The sequence below is a fragment of the Aquila chrysaetos genome, chromosome 2, assembly GCF_900496995.4.
Source record: "Aquila chrysaetos chrysaetos chromosome 2, bAquChr1.4, whole genome shotgun sequence".
Taxonomy (NCBI): Eukaryota; Metazoa; Chordata; class Aves; order Accipitriformes; family Accipitridae; genus Aquila; species Aquila chrysaetos.
The window spans coordinates 31,228,116-31,252,742 of record NC_044005.1 but is presented as its reverse complement, the minus strand read 5'-3'; the positions used below and the strand labels follow the sequence as shown (position 1 = coordinate 31,252,742).

General features: G+C 36.3%; 1 protein-coding gene across 9 annotated transcripts in view; it reads left to right on the top strand.

Annotated features, from left to right (window-relative positions):
* Nucleotides 1-24,627, top strand: part of NUBPL (nucleotide binding protein like) — an 87,382-nt gene that overhangs the window by 48,636 nt on the left and 14,119 nt on the right. For all 9 annotated transcript variants that reach the window (XM_030044006.2, XM_030043998.2, XM_029995900.2 and 6 more), the window contains 3 exons: nucleotides 5,614-5,707; nucleotides 18,174-18,259; nucleotides 24,074-24,194. In XM_030044006.2, coding sequence (XP_029899866.1) covers nucleotides 5,614-5,707; nucleotides 18,174-18,259; nucleotides 24,074-24,194 — 301 coding nt within the window. The remainder of the gene's footprint in view (nucleotides 1-5,613; nucleotides 5,708-18,173; nucleotides 18,260-24,073; nucleotides 24,195-24,627) is intronic.

The window sequence follows — 24,627 nt, the reverse complement described above, 5'->3', positions numbered from 1 at the left end:
GGTGTTAGATTGCAAGGCTTTGAGATTGGTTAAGCATCAGAGAACAAGTCAAAGGGGCAGTTGTCTTTGTTCAGAAAGTGTCAAGTTGTATTAAGCACTATGGAATATCCTGCTATGGTATAAGTAGTTACTTCACTACCAGAGAGCAAGTTTCCATAGGGACTAAAAATTTTCTGGTTTATGTCTGGGGAATGTCTCCTTTCTTTATCAAATATTTGTGAAAATAAATAATTTTTTTTTAAATTAAAATGCCACGTTTCATTATACTATTCCTAAATTATCTGTTTTCTTACATCATGAAACTACTTATTTGTTCCCAATGTCTATGTATGTTTAAGCAGAATCTTTAAGTAACTTTTCAAGGAAATCTTTTTAAATATTTGTTTATCTTGCACGAAAAGATGTAAATATATGTGAACAGTTATATACATATAAATATTCATTGAACAACAGCATTTCTTACCTTTATTTTGTTCAGCTGTTTGCCTGTGTTAAATCATTTATATACACAACAAAGTAGTTAGGAGGAGGGGGGACCTGGCAGGAATAGACCTTAAGCTGCCTGCAATGTAGCTCTTGGTACTTCTCTGATACTGGTGTTCAGAGTTTGGTTGGCTGCTGCCAAGTCTGCACCTGCAGTGCTGCTTGATTGAAACTCTGCATGTATTCTTCTTAATAAGAAGAAATAAATAATATCTCCTGTTATTTACCAAACACCAGGATTACTTCAAAACCACAAGTAGCAATCCTTCTGTGCTAATATTCTGTCATTTCTGCCTTGTGCACAGAGGATGCTCAGGCTTCATTCCTCAGCAGAAATGCCATCTGTATCTCTATGTTCTACCTTGGGTTTAACTTGCTATTTGGAACCCTTACTCAAAATGTGTATCTGGTATTTTGATTATGAATTGTCACATAAACAGAGTGATTGATTAAAGTAATTTACATAGAAGCATTCGTGGTGTTTGAGCAAGCGAAAATACACAGAAGCACATGGCACTTAATTACATTGCTTAACAATAAATGTCAAGTTAAACCTTTTCAAAAAAAGATGAATGCTATACTTAAGGAAAGTGCAATTACATTTCTATGGTTTGAAATGTTTTACACACTGTATATATTAGAGGGGCAAAGGTATTAACACTTCTGTACATGCAGAGGTGCTGACAGATTTCAGATGCTACAAGGCAGGCTTTTGTAACTGCTGTCCGCTTATTGCTTGCAAAGGGAACTCGTTTACTGTAATGTACTGTTAATCTGAGCTCATTTACTTGTATGCAGCCATATTTGCATACAGACACACTCTCAGAACTGATTGAGAACATGAGGACTAGTGGTCCTGATTTGGTAAATTGTTGCATATAAACAGGATTTGCATTCAAATTAGTGTTTTATATCACAGCCTGATTATACGTCCCATTTTAATAATGTTGAATGAATAGCAATAGTAGATTTCAGAAAGCCACTCCTCTGATTGTATGTTCCAGTTCTAAATTTAATTTAAAAAGTCTTTCCCCCCTTTTTTTCCTCCTTTGCTGAAATTTAGTAACAGACGTGGAATTTCTTCTCCCATTAAATAATATGTAGACTTCTATAACAAATTGTTATACCTTCCAAATTACATTCAATAATTTGTTTAATAAAAGACTGTCATATTGCTTTTGTGTTCCTGTGGGAGGGTAATGGAGGACCAACTGAACTCCACGGTGTTCATCATCTACTTCTTGCAGAGTAGAAGAGAGTAAGAGGGAGTCTACCGAACGATATGGAATAAGTTGCAGAGTTCCCCACCCCAAGTCTGAGCAAATCCATGTGTCTAGAGGACACTGCTCACTATTGGGTAAAAACACTAGCTCAATTCTTTTCAGCGACTATAGCTATGTCATTGTGGTGCAGCTCTCCATTCTGACCCCGAATTACAAATGAAAAAGAAGAGAATAAAATTGTGAGGATAACTATTTGACTACATCCAAAATAAACAAGGTTAATTTTAATGAGGAGCGGTTTTCCAATCTAGTTTGCCATCTGACTTTCTCCAGTTCAGCGCCACAGCAGTGGCATAACTGAGAGGTGTGTGCAGGGTAGTTCTCACATATGGACATCTTCACTGTTGCTTCTTCTGAACTGGTGTGACAAAAGCCTGTCTTCCTCCTACTCTGCACAGCAGCAACAGATCCTCTCCACTGCTGCTGGGATGGTCTACCTTCTCCATTTTTCTGTGCTCAGATTTATTAGTATTATAATGGAGCACAATTCATTTGATAAAGACAGCTAATTTCTTTTTTTCAATCCATAAATTTAAAGAAAATACATGAAATGAGGTGGTTTCAGTGCCGTAAATTGTTATAATTTAATTGCACCATGTATTAACAGAGTATTTTTTCCTGTTGCCTAGCAATGAGATTAACCATGAGATTCACCATGTGCTTAAGATTCCATTATTAACTTCTGTTTTCAGAGGTTTATAACTTTAATAAAAATGATTACTCATAGGACAATCCAGAAAGTGCATGTTGGAAGTTCTTTTTGTTGTTACGGAGTCACTTACTAAGGAAGCTTGAGGCAGAAAGCTCTGGTGCCCTCTGATTTCTGTACCTGTTCTCCCATGCTACTATATGTGGTAAATTTTGAAACTAACTTCTCAAGCAACAATTGTTTTGTGTGTTTTTGAAGCAGTAAGCTATTTATAAAACTGTTCTTTTACTTTAAAGGTTCTACATGGAGACGTTTTTACCAAGGCAGCTACCTCTGCTTAGAAGAGCAGCAACTGCTTTGTGCTTCCCCACAAAACTGAAAGCCTAGGAAAGGGTTTGAGCACTGGTGTTTGAGGTCTTCTCCGTTAGTGTTCCACATAGTAGTGGAGTAGGTCTAGACCTTTTCTTTGGGGAACTGTAATGTTTGCTAGGTAGGAGGATCACATGGAGCTTCATGAAAGAGACTAGTGCTTGAAGAGGTTGGAGGAGCAGAACCTCTGGTAAGAGTGAAAAGTAAAGCTATAGGTCAAACCCGGAAAGTTGCCTTGTTCCATAAGAGCTAGTTTAAAGTTAGGGACAGCAAGTATATGCAAAACCAGACATCTTTTAGCTATGGGAAAGCAAAAACCAGTTACCTCTGATAAGGGTGCAGTTTGGATTGTCTTGTACTACTCCATGAGGCAGTGCTGTACCTAAAAGGACTTGACTTTGAGCTCATGGAGAAAAGGGCTGAAAACTACTCGTATTCAAGTTTCTTCAAGAACAAAGTGTTTTTAGCAGACAAAGTGATTGGAAACTATATCAGAATGATAGTAGTGCAATGGCACTCAGATGTGTTTCTGGACTGCGTCTTGCTGCAATGCAGAAAGTAGAAAAACCAGTTTATTCATAGTTGCTGTAAAAGTATTTAAGGAAGGAGGATATGATTACTGAACTCGTAAATTTGGACTTAACAAAAGATGCCAAGATCAGCCTTTATGAAGACATTGGGGGAAAAAAAGGTATTTTGAGTTAATCCATTTTAAAAAGTAGAACTATGTATACCTTAGTGTTTCAAAATGGTTGTGATTGTTATGAAAGATTCGTTTTTGCATATTAAGATTTACACACTTTACTATTTATAGAGGATCGGTGTGTTTAGTTGCGAATCTTTAAGGAACTTGACTTTATTCATGTTGTAAACTACTGCTACTTTTTAACATCTATGTAATTTCAATTTGTCACCTTTATAATGGTTAATTTTTAATTAAGAAACATAGAAATGTAAAGTTCATGCCTTCAAGTAAGCAAAGTAATTTTCATTGGAAAAGGAGGCATTCATCAGCACAGGCATTTATCTTGCTCTATAACTAAGCAAGATGAGTTAAGAAAAACAAAGTAAAAAGCAGATTTTTTTTTTTAAGATAAACTGGCTTCTCTATCCCATGCTTATGTTTCTGTACATACATTTTTGCACATATATGTAATTTTTCTTTGGGGTCGTATAGTCTCAGTATGATTATGAATGATAATTACTTTCAGAAATCTGCTAGGTATATGTAATTTTTGTTGACAAAATATAGATATTATAAAATAATGCAGATATTATAGACAATACAGATCAATATTAAATGTGAAAAAAGTGCAGTGTTTGCTGTGGTTAACATAAGTAGCATTTCCTATTTAGCTAGGCTTTCTTTGGCACCATTTAGTGCTCCTGCAGCCTTTGTATAGAAAGTGAGGAAAGGGAGGTGTGCCAAATTCCATTTCTCACTGGAGTGCTACATTGGGTTAGTCGTCTGGATTTCACATCGCTTGTGCTTCCCCAGAACATCATCATCCCTACAAGAACTGGGTGAAAATGAATGAGTGTTCTCCTGACAGGGTCTAACATTCCAGGACAGTAGCTGGGGGACTGGCAAAATGTTAGTTGTTTTTGCTGTTAAAGTGACACTGAGGGAATGCGTAAAATAAGAGAAAGTAAAATCCTGCTCTTGTTTGGTATTTTCCTCTATTAAAGCAGCTCATACTGTTGTATCTTACATATTTTGTATGAATCAGAAACATACCATGTAATTGCATTATGTCTGTGTGGAGAGAAAAGTGAGGGGGAGGCATTTGTGGGTCTTTATTTTTAACGTGGTTATGATTTCTAAAGCTTCTGTACTGCAGAGACAGAAGACCTTACACATTACTGCTGGCTAGTAAGAGCATGCTGGTACTAACCTGCACCATGTCAGAATTGAATCGAGGATTTCCCGAAGCCTAGTTAAACTGTTGGGAAATGGTTATGCGAAGTATAGCTTGGCTTTACATTATATAGAGTAGGCCCAGGACCATTTCTGTTCTCAGGAAGAGAGCATTTATTGCAGTACACGGTGCTCTGGAGAGAGTTATTTGGCTCTCCTGGAAATCTGTCCTAGTAAAGAATGTAAATAATCACAGCATTCCAGCATTCTCATACTTGAGCCTAGTATCTTTAATGGTCACTCTTATTTGATGCCCAGCAACCAGTAAACTTTTAAAATTGTGTGATGTCTTATGTACGTTGTAAGTTTGTATAATTATACTGGGTGATTTTCATTTAACAAATCTGTTGTTTGTTTGTTTGTTTGTTTTTTCTCCCAACAGTTCTTTTTCCTAGAAAAAAATTCAGTAGTGATAGCTCGAACTTTGCAGCAACAAACCAGAAAAAAATTGCTAAAGATTTATATGTAGTTTCAAACAAGTGATAAGAAGCAAGCAAAATTGGTTTTAAATGAATGGAAACAATTACTAAGCTGTATTTGAAATGTGGAATTTTAACCTGAATTTTACCTAACATTTGCTTCTAGCCTGCTATTAAGCAGCTGCAAAGTAAAAGTCTTAAGTTGTTGCTGCTTTTTGGGGGGGAAGAATTCAATAAGGTTTATGTTCATGAAGTTAATAATAAAGTTGTGCTCATAGTTTGAGTGATCAGCAAAGATTGCATCTCTTAGAAAAATAATGGCTTGATCCTGTACTGAAAGTGTGACTAAAAAGCATCTCAGTAGCAGTCTTTTGAGGTGTCCTTGGTTCACTTGTTTTACATTATAGGAAACAAGGACTGCCATAAAACACAAAGTGCCTTAAATAAAACCACTTCAGACCTCCAACATACATTTTTACTGTTGTCTTCTAGGTTGACTGGGGTCAACTGGACTATTTAGTAATTGACATGCCACCTGGGACTGGAGATGTACAGTTGTCAGTCTCACAGAATATTCCAATTGCAGGTATGTGTATTACTTGGCTGCCTCAGAGATTTGAAGTTAGTTAAGTCTGGTAGCTTTAGAAAAATCTTGTTTTAAAATGCTAGTCAAAAATTCTTTTGTCTTTCTAACACACTAAGAAACTGTCCTGTCAGTCGTGTGGTGATGAAAAACACTATCAGTGATTTTTAACATGTTAGCATGATGATTGTGTTACTTTCTTTTAAGCTAAGTTTCAAACAGATTGAGAAGTCTAGTATAGCAGTACTCTTGAAAAAGGCAGTCATGCCAAAAATTGGTAAGGTTAGTAGTAGAAAATATTTGCTTTGTCTGTACCTACTGCACAGTAAAGCTAATAAAATAAAATAGTTTGTCTTCATGATTGCTTTCTAGTTAGAAGCTGGCAACACTGTTAATGCACAACATTTATTCAAATAAACTATGCAGCGCTGTAATACACTAATGCATTCTTTTTTCTCTAGTGTTATGAATTTGACTTTTTGTAGGGGATTTAAACTTCAACAAATCAATCTTGAGATATGCAGGCTGCCTTCTAATCTCATTGGTTTCAGCAGGAGTTAGAAATACTGCTTTTGAAAGCAAGCTGAGCATCTCACAAGACCTGATAGACTGTTTATTACCTGTCTGACATACTTCAACAGAAGCAGTTGTGAATGGCCAACATAATCAATGTTAGGAACTCAGTGGTAAGAGACAAAGCAATCCTTACAGTTCCAGAAATAATTTAGTAATTGCTTTTCACCAGGAGGGTAGTGCAGTGCTGGAACACGTTACCCAACGAGTCCATGGTATCTCCATCCTTGGCAGTTGTCCAGGTTGTACTAGACAAAGCCCTAGCTGGCCCTACCTAGTGTTGCTAGCAGATGACCTCCAGAGACCTTTTCCAACCAGAAATTCTGTGATTCTGAGTTATTAAGGAATCAGTGGGACTGCTTGCTCCACTTTTTCGTGATACCAGATAAATATGTTGATATGAACCCAAAATGGTAGCATCTTTTACTGCTCTCATTCCTTCCTGAGTGCAGACTGGCTCACGTGCACGGGGAGGCCCTGGTTCCCTCCAGCACTCCTTTCTCTCTGCACTTTGGTGGCAGTAACGCACTGAAGTGAAACAACGAAATATTAAATTTGTAGAACTATTTCACTTTGCATGTAGAACTCTTACCAGGCTGCCTGACAAGTTTAATTACTAAAGAATTGTGTATCTGTAAAAGTTCATAGGCTAGGATAAAAGAGTTAGCTACAGGTATAGGTAGAAAGACTGGTGGGCATTACAGACATGCCCATTTATAAAGGCGCTAGAGCTAATGGATTTTGGGACATACATCCTGGTTTCACAGCAAAACCATCACCACTGTTACAGCACAGTGAAGTCTGCAGGAACAAAAGGAACCCTTCAACAACCAGGCAGCACCTTGTACTTTTTCTGTAACACAGTCATGTCTCAGCTGCAATCATACATGATAACCACAGTTACTCATATATCTACAAGCCAAAATTTTTGACAAATAGTTAGATTTAGTGTTAAGGCTGCATGGTGGTATCTCATGATCTTCCATGATGCCAAGTTCAGAAAAAATTAAATCTTTTGACATAAAAACTCAAATGTTAAGGCACATGCTAAGTCAGCCATAACGCTATCACCCCCAGATTGTTAATAACCACAGGAGGTTCCCTCTGCTGTCTGTGATTGTGTTGAGTGGTGGAAGGGAGCAAATCAATAGAGTTGTGATGAAGGATTTAATGAATTTTTCCCATAAGAAGTAGAAGAGGAGGCTTCTAGTGCCATGGCTTCTCTGTGACCTGGAGCATATGATGAAAAGCAAACCATGATTCATACCCATTTTCTTAAATGCAGTGCTTAGTAGGTTGCATGTGTGAGTAGCAAAGCAGGAGGGCCTTTTACTCCTAGGGTTTTAAGCAATGAGGTGAAGCATGACAGTGGTATGGAAGTTTTTGGTAAAGTAGAATTTCACATTAAATCTTGTATGTAAGGGCAATAAAATTATGAAATTAAAGAGATGTGGCTTTATCTTAGTGGATTATGTTTTTTTTTAAAGTATGGTGGGTATTGATAATTGCTATCCACTACAGTGCACCTAAATGTCCTAATTTAACATAGAAAAGGTCATTAGACTCTTGATCTTCAAGGGATTATTGTGCCCTTTTCCCACGGAATTCTACACTCTCTTCAGAAGTGTGAGTGGTTGTGGTATTGGTGCACTGGGTCCTCTGGGACAGAGAGGTGATGGACAAAAGTACTTCAATCCTGTATTTCTTCTAAGTTTTGCTGAGATCTGTTTGTGGAAGGTCACAAGATCTTTCTAACTGGTACACTACATCAGTAAATGGAAACCTTAATTTAGATAGTTTTTTTCATAATAATTACATTTTCTTAGAATCTAATACATGTTAACAAAAGCAAAGGAAGTTTAAAAAAAAAAGCTGGATTTTTTTGCTAAGGACAGCAATGTCCTCATTCTTGTGTAGTTATAACAAAGTGAAGAATTAAGAGTAAATAATTTTTATTCAGTATTTTCATTAGTTTTCCATATGCTTGTCAGAAACCTGTTGTTCTCATACCTGTTGAATCAGGTTTTGAGGCAAGTCAAAGTAGACAAGATGTTGATTTAAAAAAAGGAAAACAGGCTTAAAACAACAACAAGCAATGTAGATTTTCTTGATATGCCATAAAAAGGGATAAATTCTTGCCCATGTCTTTCCTTAAACTCTTTGCTATGGCTTTCTGGCTTTTTTTTGTTTTGGTTTGGTTTTTTTGGTAAGTTGTACAAGTATGGGCTTTTACAAGTTCCTAACTGAAGACAGCATTTTGATTTGAATTCTGAAATGGCTTCACGTTGTTACCACAGTTGCTCAGTTCAGTTTATTTCTTCGTCAATCCTAACTCCATAAAATTAGGAGTGATAGCATCACTTGACATTTGTCCTTCTTATTAGCTGGTGGTGTTGAGCATGTTGAGGTCTACTCCTGTGGTTTAAAAAAATAAGTGTATTGTGCTTTTGATGAGGACAAGCACAGCAGACAAGGAGTGATAAGATTTGTAATTCCCAGTGTTCTTAACGGGCTCAGTGAATTTTTGTAAAGAATTTTTTCTGTTGTGTATTGTGGGTATTTTTCATTCTCATTGGAAGGGCTTCTTTTTGTGTATTACATCTTGAACTGTACTTTCTTCTTTTACTCTTGTTACTTGGTTTCTGTCTCTTTGACAGTCCATAGCCTTGTTTAACATGCTTTTATTTTTTTCAACCTTGTTCCTTTTAAGGGTACGGAATATAGTGTTACAAATATCAATGATGATGTCTTTGGAGGAGTCTACAGAATTCTGCTGGCTTTGTGGGCTCCGTCTTCATTTGCAGTTCACATTTCTAAGCTGTGTGTTGTCTTTTATTTTTTTACAGAGTATTTGGTGTTGTGCCATTCTGTTCCCTCTCCAGTTTTCTTGTTCTTTCTTTATCCTTTGAGGATGTCTTGGACAGTCATGGTATTAGTGGCATAATTTCATTTTTTTCCTCAGAGACAGCATATATATCTTCGTTAAGTACATTTAGAAGTGCATTATCTAGTTTGCATGAAAGTTGTACTTTGATTTGCATGCATGCATATGTGAGATACAGTATTTGCCTTACGGTTTCTTCATTATTTATCTGTGGCTTCCTAGGGATAGACAGCGTAGAAAATTTCTACTCTGTCTCTAAATAAATTTACAAGCCTGCATTCATATTTTTGCCAGCCATTTACAGATTTTTCTGTGAGTGTCAGAAAGAGCACTGGTAAAGGTGTTTTGTTTGGGACAGGTTTGCTCAGATGGGTCATGAAAAACTGTAGCATTGGAACATCTGACAATAAGAGAGGGACTAATCAGATGTGTGAAATGGTATTGGGTTTTAATTTTAGAAGACTTTTTTTTATTCTGCATCACAGGTACCATAATTTTCTTGAGTCAAAAAGAGATTAGAGCAATACCTAATGCGTAAAAGCAAAACAACAAAATATGTCTTATAATCCTGGTTGTCATTAAAGAGAGTATCAGCCTCACACAACTTCAGCTGGAGTGACAGTTTTGTGTGGGTACTTTTCCTTCTTTAAAAGATGAAAAAGGAAACTACGGTGACTCCTGTTTTTTATTTTATTATTCTTAGTCACCTTACAAGGAGATGCATGTTATTTAGCATATTATTCTTTAATCATCCGTAACTTTTCTCATGTTGGAGTCATTCTTCAAAAACTAGTAGGCGAGAAATGATATGGTAGTTTGAAAATGTGATATATATTTCTGCTCAACCACCACTTCTTTCTTCAGATTCAAGTCTGCTTTCCAAATAGAAATCCAGGGTCAGTCTGGAGAAAAAGGCTTTGTTTATGGTCTGTTGTCTCTTAATTTGTATTTGGTTCTGCTGCTTCTACTTTGTTCTTCTGTTTCATCGTTTGCATGGGATACCCAGAAGTGGGTTCTTTATCATGTATTGATCATGTGTGCTTGGGAAAGTTTGAAGCGTCCTTACATGTTTTCCAGCTTTTAAAACATAGAGGGTTTCAGATGACATTATGATGTTTGATATCAAGATATAGTGTAAATTAATGATATTATGAAGAATAAGGCTTGTGATTCCTTTGCATTATGTAGTTGCTAAATTGAGAAGTCTAAGTGTGTGTATTTTTTTTGATTATTTAGGTAAAGGAGCCATAAATCAAATTTATAAATATTATTGGAGATGGAGGATTAGCCTCCCTAAAGGCTGGGGGAGAAGTTTATCATTCTCTCCCTTTAGAGTGTGAAGGCTGCGTGGGCATTAGCAAGGGCATCTCTGTTAGAGAGGCAGTCCCAGAGTCCTGCACAAGTGTTTCTTCCTCATGGAGGCTGACCGTTAAATAAATTAGGCTGTCTACTGCCCTTTCTTTATTAATGTTAAAGTGAAGTCTGCATTAGTAAAGTGTGACAGCTTGACAGCTCTAGAGACTGGCACTCTGCCTCAATTGACCGAATGGACTCCAGGTTAATACTGGAATTGTTTCATTTGCTAAACTTTGTCATGTCGCTCTTTTCTTTGGATATCGTGATGCCATGGCAGTGAAAACCATTAGAAATATGCACCTGTCTAGTGGGAAGCTGACTGAGACAACCAAATAATTTCACATCTTACTGAACAATCTTTTAATAGTTACAGTAGTGAGCATTGGACTGAACTGTTTATACAGGACACCTAAAGGTAAAAGGCTTCGTGTTTTTATTTCAGTGCTCTTAATTTTCCCACCTTTCGGAAGTAATGTATTTTGGGGTTTTTTTGCATAAAGCATATATTATTATAATCTTATAATAATAAGATCTAAAAAGGCTGTTAATAAGAATCAGGAAAGACAATTAGTCAAGATAAGTGAAGTGAAAGCAATGTGAATGCTATTTTATGTTTTTTCTCAAGTTGTATAAAAGCAGAAGCATCGCCATTGCTAGTCATACAGGGAGTGACTTTTGTCACCTTTTAGATTTCAAATCAACATAGGACAGAGTTCCTACCATCTTTTTATTGCCCTGTCCTATAAATGGTGTGATTTTTTCCTTATGATTGCATCTTTCAGCAATACGTAGCTTTTAATTATATCCTGAATGCCTTTGGCATGTAAGGCTGAAATATTTACCAAAGGAATTTTTGTTACTTCAAATACAAATTTTCAAAGCATTTTAATTAGTAGAGTTTCTTTTGATGGCAGCATTTTGATAGATAGGTTTAAATAAAAAAAAAAAAAGCATGTTTCTGTCTTTACTGATTAAGTGTTAATAGTCTTATTTCTATTCAGATATGTACATTGAAGAAGAAAGTGTAGAGGGATGCCACCAACTTGAAGACACTTGGCATTTCTAAATTCTGAATGGAATGTGACATACCAAACTGGTGAACCAAACTATTTCCTCATATTTATGTCAGTGTCACACAGACCAGGGTGTAGCCTTGTACACAAGTGTTTTATAGCTATGTGTGGGACTTAGGAGAACTGGATCCTGCCTCAACATATAATAATGTACAAGAACAGGAAGTTCCAGGTGATGAGTAGACTGCCTGTTCAGAAATGAGCATTAAAAACAGAAAAAGAGAATTACAAATCAGATTTTTAAAAAGAAAATACTGATGATCTTTTATAAAACTATGCATGAATTAGCATGAAAAAGAATTGTGATTTGTGAGATAAAGGTGTCTTTTAAAATTAACCAAAATTGCAAGCTGAGTAGGTATGGTGCTGTTCTCTTGTCTTTTCTGAAGAGAAGTGATCAAAAAACCCCCAATGCTGCAGTACAAGTTGCATGTAGCATACAGTTTAAGATTAGAGGTGTATCTGTATTCTGTCATTGCTCTTTGTGTAAGTGTCTGTTTGCCCCTTGTTGAATATCTCTTACTTTGATGCAAATCACAGTTGCAAGGCATCTGATCTTCTTTCCTTTTAGTTTAACAATAACACACAATGTTTTTCTCCATTTCTGAGCTTGCTTTCTTCTTGCATGGAGGAGGTACATCATTAGTTTGTACAGTAAATTTTTGAAGATATTTTATGAAAGCCATCTGGGTAATAGTAAATTTTACTTGATCTATTTTTGAATGTCAAATATTTTTAATACCAGATTTTTATGTGGATTTACTCTTTCTTTCATGCTGTATTTTGATATTTGAAATAACTGTAGGAAAGGAAAGGCACATAGGTTTAGGATAGATTGAAAAACAAAAAACCCTTAGTCACACTGGTGGGGATTTTAAAATAGTTCTTTGTATTCATCCAAATATAATTTGTATGCTGAAATAGTTTGCTTTGTTGTCAGAAAAAATGTAGTTGACAAATGCAAATTATCATCAGGGTTATCTTAGCTTTGGACACTCCTGGTACTTCATTATGAAGTCTCAGACTCAGGAGAGTCTGTAAACTTAATTTAGAGACCAAAATACAGTATGAGTTTACACGTTAATGCCTTGCACTCTTTCAATATAAGTTTAAATTTAACTCTTGGCTCATGGAGATAGATTTAACACACATTGCCTGTCCAGGCTGAAGTGATAGGATATTCGGTGCAATTTCTTTAAATTTTATCATTCCTGAAAAATAGTTTCCAGGTATTGAGGGGGAAAAAAGCTGTTAAGTATAGAGGCTTTGAAAACTGAGGTTCTCTGAGGTCTGGCAACAGTGGCTAAGTGTATGTTAAGTACTAGATTAGCTGCAATTGCCTCGGTTTTTTTAGACCAATTATTCTGAACAGGAAGAATAAACGAGCATAGTGTTCAGCTGACAGTTGCACAAGATGAGAGAAATCCATGTGAATAGTGGTATTGCATTCTCTCCTCTAGCTATTTCTTATGAAAAAAATAAATGTTTAAATCTGCCCCTTACCACCCCCACCTCTGGGGGAAAAAAGTGAAACACAGAATGCTTTTGGAGGTGATGGAACTAGTCTCAGTGTTGTCTTTTTTCTGTAGTAGAATCAATCTTTTACCCAGTTCTCCTCTTTGGATTAGGACATCTCATTTAAAAAAATCATATTCATTTGTCAAAAGAGACTATTTGGACTTTGCTCTTGTGTAGTACAATGGTCATTATTATCTGGACATGATTGGCAAATGCTCTTGAAAGCAGGAGGTGAAATGGGGCAGAGCAGAAAAATGCTAATTCAGATAGCTAAGGAAAGGTGGAAAGTGGCAGAGTGTCTGTGAGAGAGTAGCTTTTTATTTTATGCCTATACTTTGCAAATAATGCTTATTCACAGATGTTATTACAAATGTTTTCAGTGTTTTCACTTTGCTAAATAAATATTGCATCGTTAATTGCTTTAGTGTGACACATAATCAGTTTTGCCATGACCAAAACCAAACATTTTAACACAGCAAGTGTTGGTTTCCACATCTTTCTCCACATGGTCTAGTGTGAAATGGGTGTTACAATACTTATTGATCAGTTAGATGAGGGCAGTTTAACTTCAGGGTGACAGCTTTATCCAGCTTGTGATATTCCTCTGCTCAATGGTTTCATCACTGACAGTTCCTCCTGCCAGGAGGGAGAAGCTTGGTCTAAGATTTATGTCCTCTCTTCATGTGGGCAAGGTGGTAGTGTCCCAATCTCTAATTACCCACTAGTTCCTGGGCGGAAGAGGATGTGTGGCTGTTGGAAACATACACTCTCTGAGCAGTTGTTCAAAGACTTCTCCAAGAAGAAGGTAGCAAGCAGGCTGGAGGTGCGATGCAGCCAGGATCCATCCTTTGGGACAGTTCTGAGCTATCTTATGAGTCTCAAGTAAGGATCCCTTAAGGGAAAATCACACTGCTGATTCTTTTAAGTTGCTAGCTGTGATGAGATGTCACACATAAAAGTTAAAGGACATTCTTTACAAGGTTTATCCAAGGAGATGGACAATTTTTTAATGTTAATGTATCTGTAATCATCACCAGCTGAAATTTCAGCAAAGACAGAAGTCTCTGTTCTTGCAAGATCTTGTTCTGCATCTTCAAGTGCAAACTGTATCCATAATTGCAGGCACATTTTACCTGTGAAGTAACAAGAAATTTAACAGAAGGTGAGAGGAACTCTGAAGACATCCACAGTAGAGAAGATTCAGATTCACCAGGCTATTTATAACTTGAAAGTCTTGCCTAGAAGTTTGAAATTGATGCAGTGGAAAAAGTAGCAAAAGCTACAAAAGGTGCATCGGTGGTGTGGTTGGATCAGGCCATCCACAGCTGCACTGAAGTCTGAATGTGGTTCCTTGCAAGAACGTTCAGTGCCTGTCAGTCAGCAGATGCAATTATTAGAAAAATGCAGTATATCTTTCTGTGTCTTTATCCTCCAGAACTCTTATTTATCAGTCTTTCTGGTCAGTTACACTTCACTGGTTTTGGGGTGGCATTATTTGCTAAGTTAATAAGAATCAGGGTTATGTAAGACACAGTCTAATACTTGTGTGTGGAGGGGTCCTTAATCATCTGTCTGGATGAGATGCACGTAGCCTGGTTCTGAAGTCTGTCTTTGAAGACACTAGAGGGAAGAAAAGAATATGTTAGAGGGATCCTTTCCATCCTTCTAAACTGCTGCTTATCAGCTGCTTTTTAGACCTGCCTGTTTTTTGCTTGGGTACAAATTGACTATAGCTAAGGCTTGGAGAGATTCCACCTTATGCCTTGTAACCCAGAGCATCTGATGCAAACCTTAACGATGCAGTGAATGTAGGTGATATTTTCTATACACAGAAATTATAGGCTGTTTCAGCTCTTAAAATTTCCTGAACAGCAGTCCACCAGAATGGTGAGTACCAATGTGCTGTGTAGGCACACCTTTCTTTTACTGAGGGTTAAGGACCTGGGATTAAGCCAAACATCAGTTTTGTCTCTCTATATTATGTATGCTAAGGATTAAAAATATAGTTAGCATAGTTTTTACTAATGCAATGTGCATCGGCTTTTTGTCAACTGAAATACGGTGAAGTTACAAAAATAAATGGAATGCATGAATAAGTAGATATGTCAGTTAAACCTAAATGTGCTCAACTTAGATATCCTTAGTATGCTCAAGGCACAGAAATTATTCTTCTGCACAAAACTGCAAACATAGAGTTTGTAGTATGTTTTAATGTGCTATGTGATAGCATTACAGTTTCTGCAACTTCTCTGTTCAATTTGTCAGCCTTAGTTTGCCTCATCCAGACAGAGGCTTGTGTAAACATTGCACGTAATGCACTTCAAGAGACGTGCTGTGTGCATGAATTCAGTCATATTTCATTACTTTCTTGATCAAAATAACTCTTTACTGTTTGATATTCCTGTTAACCATGTAACGCCAAGATAGCAAAGAAAGTGTGGGATGTGTTCTTTCTTGTCATTTCAATCACTTTCAAAAATAAACATATGCAAACTTATTTGGGGAGGGGAGCACTGTGAAAAGTCTCATTTGCCATATTCAGTTGCTAGTGAAGGGAATATTGCTGCTAATAATTTGAATTCTTGAACTTCAGGTTGGGTTTGCTGGACTAGCAGTTGTACCCAAGAAAAAGAAAAGATACTTATTTTAAAGGGCGTTGGTGTAAGTCAGTACAAGCTGCTGTGAATAAATTTTGTCTGTAACCCAGCTCAGAGTGAAAAGGAAAGAGACACACATCTGTTACACCCTCAGCAGCAGCTTTTTGAGCATGTTGGCTTTTATTCTGTGGAAGGAGCCATGCAAGTTGTCCATGAGCCTAATTTTAACTCATGTATTTCAGAAGACAGAGTTTTTTGCACAGGGAGTTGGTGTTTGTGGCAGCCTAAACTCTGCAATGTGCTGTTGGGTCTTTTTCCCTTTGGATGAGAATTTGTTAGTAAAAAATATCTCTCGGATAAGTTGCTTGTGGTTCTAGTGGGTGTTTTCATTGTGCATGGTCTCTGTCCTTCATGCCATGCCAATTATTGGATTCTTAAAAAAAAATGATAATGGACCAGCAAATGTAAACTTCAGTTTTGTTGACTGCATATTAGCTTCTGCCTGAAGATCCAGGGAATGCTGAGCCAGCAGCTTCATAGAAGAGTGTGAACAAAAGTGTAAAACAACTAACATGAGTGTATACACATAAGACACAAATGTCCATTTTTGTCTGAAAAGAAAGCAGTAATAAGCATTTTGTCCAAGTATTGAAAGATCTTTGTTTTACAAATATGCAGAAAACTTGAGGATGTTGAGTCTAAATTACTTACTTCTGGACTGTGCTTTTAGGGAAGGGTGCATTCATTTTGTGGAATTAGCGCTGCATTTCAATGTCGGCTGTAAAGCATAACCCTACACTTAGTGAAACGAGGAGCTAAGGTGACTTGGATGTAACTGAAAGGCTTCCACTTTATTCTTTCTGATGCCATTGGAAACAAGTTGGCTTGGGTAAAACAGCAAATTACTTGCATGCCAGAGTTTTAGCGAACAATAGGGAAATTGCGTTTGCTTAGTACGTTACATATGCCGTTCAGTTTTTTGGACTTGTGTTTAATATTATGTAAGGCAGAGATTGGAAGCTTTTCAGGAGCGAGGTGCCAGATTGTATTTTTCTTTCACAAATTAGAGGTTAAGAACGCTGGTTGAAAACATTCAAACGTGCTGTCAGGCGGTGTTTGGAAACGTCTGGCTGTCAGGCAGGCACGATGCCACCCGGCAGCCGGTGGACGGCGTGGGGCTGGTGTGAGGGGCAGGGCTGCCTGTCCCAGTGCTGCCAGCGCCGGGAGGGCTCTTGGGATGCCCGGGCTGGCGGTGCTCCGGCCAGTGCCAGCGATGCCAGTATTGTGTGCCTCTGGGAATCTACCTGCCTCTTCCTTTGCCGTGTACATCAAGGGTTGGGAGCTGCAGGCCCGGTAGGAAACTCTGTCCCGTCCATCTAAAATTGTCTGCTGTAGTCGCTATTAGTGTGAAGTTTGGCATAAATTTCTTGTGCGAGGTTGGCTTGACTTGGCTCTGCAGAGACGTTTTATAACAGATGCTTTGGAGACTGGATGGTCACGGTGAAACCGGAGCTAATCAATTGACCGATAATGTCCTCTTTTAGATTGCATTTTTCTAAAAGAGGGACAAGCATGAGCAGATTCTTGATGCAAATTTCGAAGAAATAATATTTGAAACCCCTGAGCATATGCAAAAAGATGCTCTTTGTGAAGCAATGTGGAATATTATAATGTCTATTTTTTGCAGGCTATATTAATCAAGAAGTAATACAGGATAGTGTGGGATAGTAAGCTGTAGGCTTACTTTAGAATCTAACCTTTGACAAAGAGCTCTACCTGTTTTATATGCTTAATAACTCCTGGGAGTACTAATTATCAGGTAGCCTGGAGCCGTGTCTGAACAGTAAGCAATACTATTTTTCAAACCTAGTGCAAGTGTGCATGAGTTGGCCTCTTATTTTGTGGTATAGTTCATACAATTGCGCTGGTGTTGCATCTAGTGTAACATGTTTCAAGACTGTGCCTGTCAATGCTTGTATCAGCAAGTGTAGCAGGTTCAGAAAGCAACAGTCTGATTACAGGCAGCTGCCTCTTGATTTTAGAACAAGGCTTGTTAAATCAAAAGCTTTCAAATGTAATTATGGCATGGGACAGTTACTGTGTAGATATTCCCAGAGTACCACCTCTGCAACCTGTCAGCATGTGGACCATGTTGTCTTCTAGCCATGGTCATATGACAGCTAGATCAATTTTCTCATTTAGAAAATATAAATTGTTTCTACGTAGAAAAACATGATGAAAATATCTAAATTATTTCTATCACTCCATATCATATCTCAGTGATTTTGGTCATCACATAATAAAAAAACTAGCATCATTTTCCTCCTTAAATTTAAAAAAAAAAAAAAAAAAGCATATAAATGTGTGACTACTTTGAATTTAAATAGTCATGTATTAAATAGTCAAAATATTTAACAGTAGAATTAATAATAGACATTTTAATGGTATTTCATGTTTTCCTTTCCCAGGAGCTGTGATCATCTCCACTCCGCAAGATGTGGCTTTACTGGATGCACGCAAAGGAGCTGAAATGTTTAGAAAAGTCCATGTACCTGTAAGCCTCTACATCAATAATACCAGTAGATTGTTTTTCCAAAATGCAAAAAAAATTCCATATACTGCAACAATAGGTGAACGAACCATTCAGGAATCACTTGAATTTCATAAATTCTTGTTCAAAAAAAAGGATTAGAATCCGTCTTATATCTGTATCAGGAGCTTGCTTTAGCAGAAAGGAAAGAATTTTCTCAGGCCGAGGTCAAAATAGTACTTAATTTCTTTTAAATAGGTTTGTTTAATCACCTGGAATGGATCAGACTGCTAAACAGAGTATCTTACAAAGTAATGTGTGCTTTCCAATTATACTGTCTTATTATATCCTCATTATGTGTCCTCTTCAGCACTATCTGTGCTGGAGCTTAAAATCTAAAATTCTTGAAATGTGGAAAAATCATATATTGGTTCATTTTAAGAAGGAAATGTAAGTTTTGGGGGAGATAAGTGCATACCTAATTGTCACTTTGCCATTGACAGGCTCTGTGACTGTCACGACAAGTAGAAGGCTGTCTATATCACTTTGTTTTTCATGAGGTTTATAGCTTATATGGTAGCTCGCTTGTTTGGGAAATGCAAAATTTAAAAATACCAACAATATTGATATGGATTGGGAGAAAATATTAAACAGGGTGACATCTTTGACTCGATACTTTCTGTGTGCTACAAGTTGCTAAGTAACTGAATGTTATACTCTAGAGTGTTCATGAAGAGATTCATTTTTCATTTGAAATGTGCAGTTGATGAGAAAATATAAACTGAAATGCTTCCTTATCTTAAACAGTAAAGGAAAAAAGCCATTTACTATACTTTAAAAATGACGTTTTCTTGCTTACCTGTGTGAAGGTTACTTCAACTCTTAATTAAGAAAGGAAATTTCTTTCATAGCTAGTGCTTTGTTAATTCAAAAAATGCAACAGAAACCTTGAAGTGACTGCTTTCCCCTTTTGTTTTAATTTACAGAATAGTTTAACAAAAGAAATACATTGATAAATTCCTTATTGTTAACTATTCCTTAAGCATATTTGCACCAAAATGAAAGTATAGTAGCATTTATCATTTGCTACTAGAAGAAAAACAAATATATATAACAGAAGAATAACACACGGAATGTTATGTTTTGATTTTATGTATGGGTTTGCTAAAATTATGCAAAATTATTTTCTTCAAATGAAATTGTGTTCAAGTTAGTACTTTGCTGAATTTTCCTTTTGATTTAATGAGAAATTACCAAGACTTCTTTTTAAGTCTGTTTTTTTCAATGTTCTTTGAAGAGAATGGCCTCTAAGAAAATCATGCATTCTAGGATAGGCTTGGCTGCTATTAATTTGACTAGTGGTAGATAAGATATTAAATATGATCTATTTTGATTTGTTGGAATTTTCAGATCTTTCTAAATCAAATGAAAAGGCACAGCGAAGCTGTTGCGCCAGATGCTGAGTTTGAATGTGCTTGCACCAGTCATCAGGTCTTACCTTTTTCATGGCGCTGCTTCATTTTATTCTAACCTTGTATATACATCAGTACAGACGTGTCATTTACTTCAGCATTAGAGCAGCTCCTCCTGCCTATGTATTACATTTCTAAGCGTCAACTAAATCTGAGGATCTAAAGAAAGTTTAGTTACATAATTTTTGATGGACAACTTCAAACCTGAGGTTTACATCAAAGAGGTGGAATCTGTGGGACTGTGCTAAAATTGCATATCCTGATTATATAATTGACTGATCTTTAAAAATCTAATCTTTAAAATCTTTAATCTAATCTTTAAAAAAGTGCTTGCAAAGAGTCTACTTTTCAAAGAAGCAGAGAGTCTATAGTTTGCTCAGCTCTGAGTCTTTGAGTATGCTTGCTTATATTTAATGAACTGGAGTCTCTCCCTTGTACGTATAGGCATAGCTGCGTCACCTTCCCCTTACCCCCACAGTCATTAGTTACCAAAGACTCAAATGACGCGTGTAGTATTACCACAGCAAAGTCACAGTGTCATTAAGGTTGTTTGTTTGTCCTTTACTGCATTGAAATTAGAGTGGAATGGCTGAAGGAACTGATGAAAAGCTAGCAATAAGAGTCAGTGTTAGAACTGGGATTACAATGCAAAAGTCTTATTTCCAGTCTTAGGACACAGTCATTAGAAGAGGAGTGCCATCTCTTGTGCAGTGGAGCACACCTGGTAAGGAAGGAGTTTGCAAAGGGATGCTGACTCCTATCACAAGTTTCGAGATTCTTGCCCATTATGCGAGTTTGGCCATCGTTTTCATGCATCCCAGAGGCTTCCTCTGGGCAGGTGACAAAAAAAAGGTGAATAACTTTTAGTGTTTAGGAAAAAATTGCCTGTTTTCAACTGCTGAAATTGAGTTCAGTTCAGTATGGTTTATATTTTCAATCACATCCTTGAAAGAAAAAGAGAGGGTTTAAGTTAAACCTGTAACTTTCCTGGTAGTTTCATTAAATTGGAAGGTTATGTTGTGGATTTCACAGTTTTCAAAAAACTGCTTATGTAAACTCAGCTATGTATTTCCTTCTAAGATTTTTATTGTCTAAATTGTTTAATTGGCTATGTACTTACTGGTATTTCTGTAGCGTCCAGAGTACCCAGCCAAGATTATGGCTTCATATTGGGAGTGGATGTTAGAGCCAAAAATTGCTCGTTATAAGATGAAAGGTAGGAAGACAGAAATACTAGTGTGCATGTTTTCTTGAAGCAATAAAACGTCAAGTGACTGACTGACGGTTACACAGGAGGTTGATGGCAGACTGTGGAACTGTAACCCTGATCACTTCAGTCCCCATCAGACTGGAGTTGGACCTCAGCACCATCCATCCTGTAGTACAGTGAACAACTTCAGTGGGTTTCTCAGGAATTGTCTCCTTGTGTAAAGACAGAGGGTTTTAATTTTCTCACTGTATTTTATTTAACTTAGAAGGTAGTATATTTGGATTTTGGCATGATTTGTTACGGAACCAAAAGGTTAATTGAGCATAAGAAATATGTACACATTCAGAAACAGTCTGTATGGAGATAATTCATAATGAACAGTTTCTTCATTTCCTGTTATTTCTTGATAGATGTCTGTTCACCGTTTAAGATAATGATTTGACTAAATGGAATTCAGTTCTGTGCATTATAACTATCCTCTCCTCCACTACCATAGGTCAGCTCCTGTATTGTGGTGCATCTCATCATGCTCATTTTCATGTCATTACTGAGCCAAACTTGCTGAGAAATGCACAGGGAGAGGAGCTTACTAAGGACTAGAATAGGATTCACGCATACTTACGGGATAGTTTGTGTAGACAGTAACTGCTGCTTTGAAGCTATTCCAGATCTATTATTTGAGCAGGGAAATGAGAGTTATTACTTACTTCATTAGGAAGACCTATTACTTTGTCTGTAGATTTAAAAGCTCTGAGGATCCTAGTGAACTCTCTTCCTTCTGTAATTATATCTGCTGAAGTATGCATGTTAAAAATACGCCTCAGCACTAACGTTGTGTATGTTTGCACAGATTCTATATTAAACTGGGTGTTTATAATCGGCAACTTAATATTCCAAAAAATCTCTTCATATTCCAAAATAATAATTTATATATTAATAAATATGCAGTACTCATTGGCTGACAGATAGGAACAACACTGAAAAAATAAAAATGATTGTGTAATGCTGAAATGTCATTTGCTTTTACTAAGATTTGCTGAAATGGAAACAAAAAAGGACAGTGAATAAGCCCTCTAAAACTGCTGTAGCATTGAGGATACAGCTGTATCTCAGCATTTGCGTTAACTGTGGCAGAAAGACTTCTTAGTTATTAGGTTATCAAAGAATTAACAAAACTGCTGTAATAGTCCTTAACTATTCACAAAACAATAGTAGACTACTTTTTCTTTGATTATGAATTTGCTGAATCATAAATGTTGTATGACTACTTTGAGGAGAACAGAAAGTTCAAACCACAAGATACCTGAAGGTGAATTAATGCATTTAAAGTATAAATGTCAAGTTCTCTTTTTTTTTTCCTGTGCTGCAGAAAATGGTTTCCCTGTATCCTAGTTAAAATACTATTTTTCTTTTGTCAAATAATACTCCTTCCAGTGTTCTCCAGTTTATCAACACAGTGAAAATTCCATGACTTTAATTTAGAGAAGAGCAGGATGAATGCCTGCTCAGAGGTCATCGGTAGAAGATTGGCTGTAGAGGGCCCTTTTTACCATCCCTGCACCTTGTACCCTTTGACACATAGTATTTCATGTCTGTCTCAGTTTAAGAACTGGATGAGAAAATTACCTGTAGTAATGTGCCAGTAAACAGAAACTTGTTCCTCTTGCTCCTCTGGCAGTCCCTGGGAGAGAGTAGAAAATGGGAAAAATTTGTGGTGTTAAATTGAAAGTAGGTAATCTTTTTTGTTTGGTTGGTTTTGGTTTTTGTTGTTGTTATTACTGTTTCTTAAAATGTTCCTTGCTTTAAACCCTCTGAAAGCTTTACATAAGTAAAGAAAGACTACTTAGAAAATAGTGTGAAACATATTACGGTGGTATAGAAAAAACAGGTGATCATCTTTTGATCTTTTTTAGCTTAGATATAAGGAAATTTTTATTAAGATACTGTAAATAACATGCTTTTTTATTTTCAATTTTGGTGCCAAAAGTTCTACATTGATTTTTAATTAAATAATATTTGTTGTTTGCATTGAACACTGGTATATCCTTTCAGATATACTTTGTTAGCATAGTGGATATGTTACTCCTCTAATAACTAGGCCAGCTTGTTCAAGCACAAAACTAGAATGCCTGGGGAAATTTAAAAGTACAAAACGCTACAAAGTAAATAACAGCTTTTTGTACTTGAAAATATATATTCATATTTTTTAAAACTTAGCTCTAGTGTAGGTGACGTATCTAGATAACATGTAAATCTTAAAGTGAAATATTGTAACATGGAACCTCTTACTGCAGGTCTTCTGTTGATTAGCAGATGGGTAGAAGCTTTCACCCTGTAGTGTTTGAATGCTGTTTTCATCAGTTTTGAGAAATTCTGCTCTGCCTCAGTGAATAGTTTTGTTTACTAAGTGGATAAAATGAGATCAATGCTATCATTAGCGTTATTATATATTGTGAAAGGAGATTTTTGTGTGCATGATTTGGCAAATTTTCATTTGACTTATTTTGAAAGGATGATGTTGAACACCTGGCATCAACAGAAAGGTACCTGATATGTGTGTATTAGATTTTTATGCTGTGGTTTTTGCCACTTAGTTTCACATAATTATTTCCTTTGTTTGATCTTTAAAATGTGCTTCTGCTCTTCAGAAGAATAGCAAATCTGGTTCTTTTTGAAAACATTTCCCTACAGGATAACTTACAAAAAAAATATCTTAAAAGCATGTCTGATTATGTCATTTCTTGTAATGGTATGTTTTTATTTTGTGTTTCCTGAAATTGCAAATTACAAAGCTATAAAACACAACCTGAAAATTCTTCCAGTATTCATAGTTTGAAAATGAAATACTGGCACGGAGAGTTCTTGGAAAGGTAGGCCTGTACAAGAGATGCTTTTTGTAACAAATAAGTTTGTTAATCTTTGAGAGCTATAAATGTGAAAAACTTGAAATAATGCACAAATGATAGTGCAACTGAGAGGACTAATAAGAGTTGATAATGATGTTAATGAGTCTGATATTACTGCTACTTCCCATTATAAATGAGTACTCTTTGTCAATTCTTTGTTGATAATCTCTTCTTTATTGTCAGAGATGAATAATAGAAATACCGACGCTTGAATCCCAGGTTTGAACATTCCTTTCTTTTACTTTAACAGGTTTTAGGACTGGTTCAAAATATGAGTGTTTTCCAGTGTCCCAAATGTAAGCATGAGACACACATTTTCGGAGCTGATGGTGTAAGAGATCTAGCAAAAACCCTTGGATTGGATATTTTAGGTAAGAATGCATAAATAGTTTTATTTTTGAAGAAAAATTTAATGGCGTGCGTGAAGGAAGCATTGACTGAAGTATGAAACTGCATAATCCTAGATTACTCTATATTCAGGCAGTGTTCGGGTATAATAGAAATAATAACTTAAGCAGTTGAATGTCACGATTTTTTTATGCTCTGTTCCTTATCAGGATCATTCTTGTAAACAGGATGTGGACTGGATATGAAAATTCTTGAATTGCATCTTAAATGTCTTTGAATTTATAAACAATCCAGAACATAAATTGTTTTGATATCGATGTGCTATATTACCTGAAATTCATTATCTTATTGATCATACAACATTTTTTACAAATAACCAAGAATTCTATTTGGTCTTATAAAGCAAACCTGAACTCTGTCCATTAATGTCAATAGAAGTTTTCTCATTTATTTCAT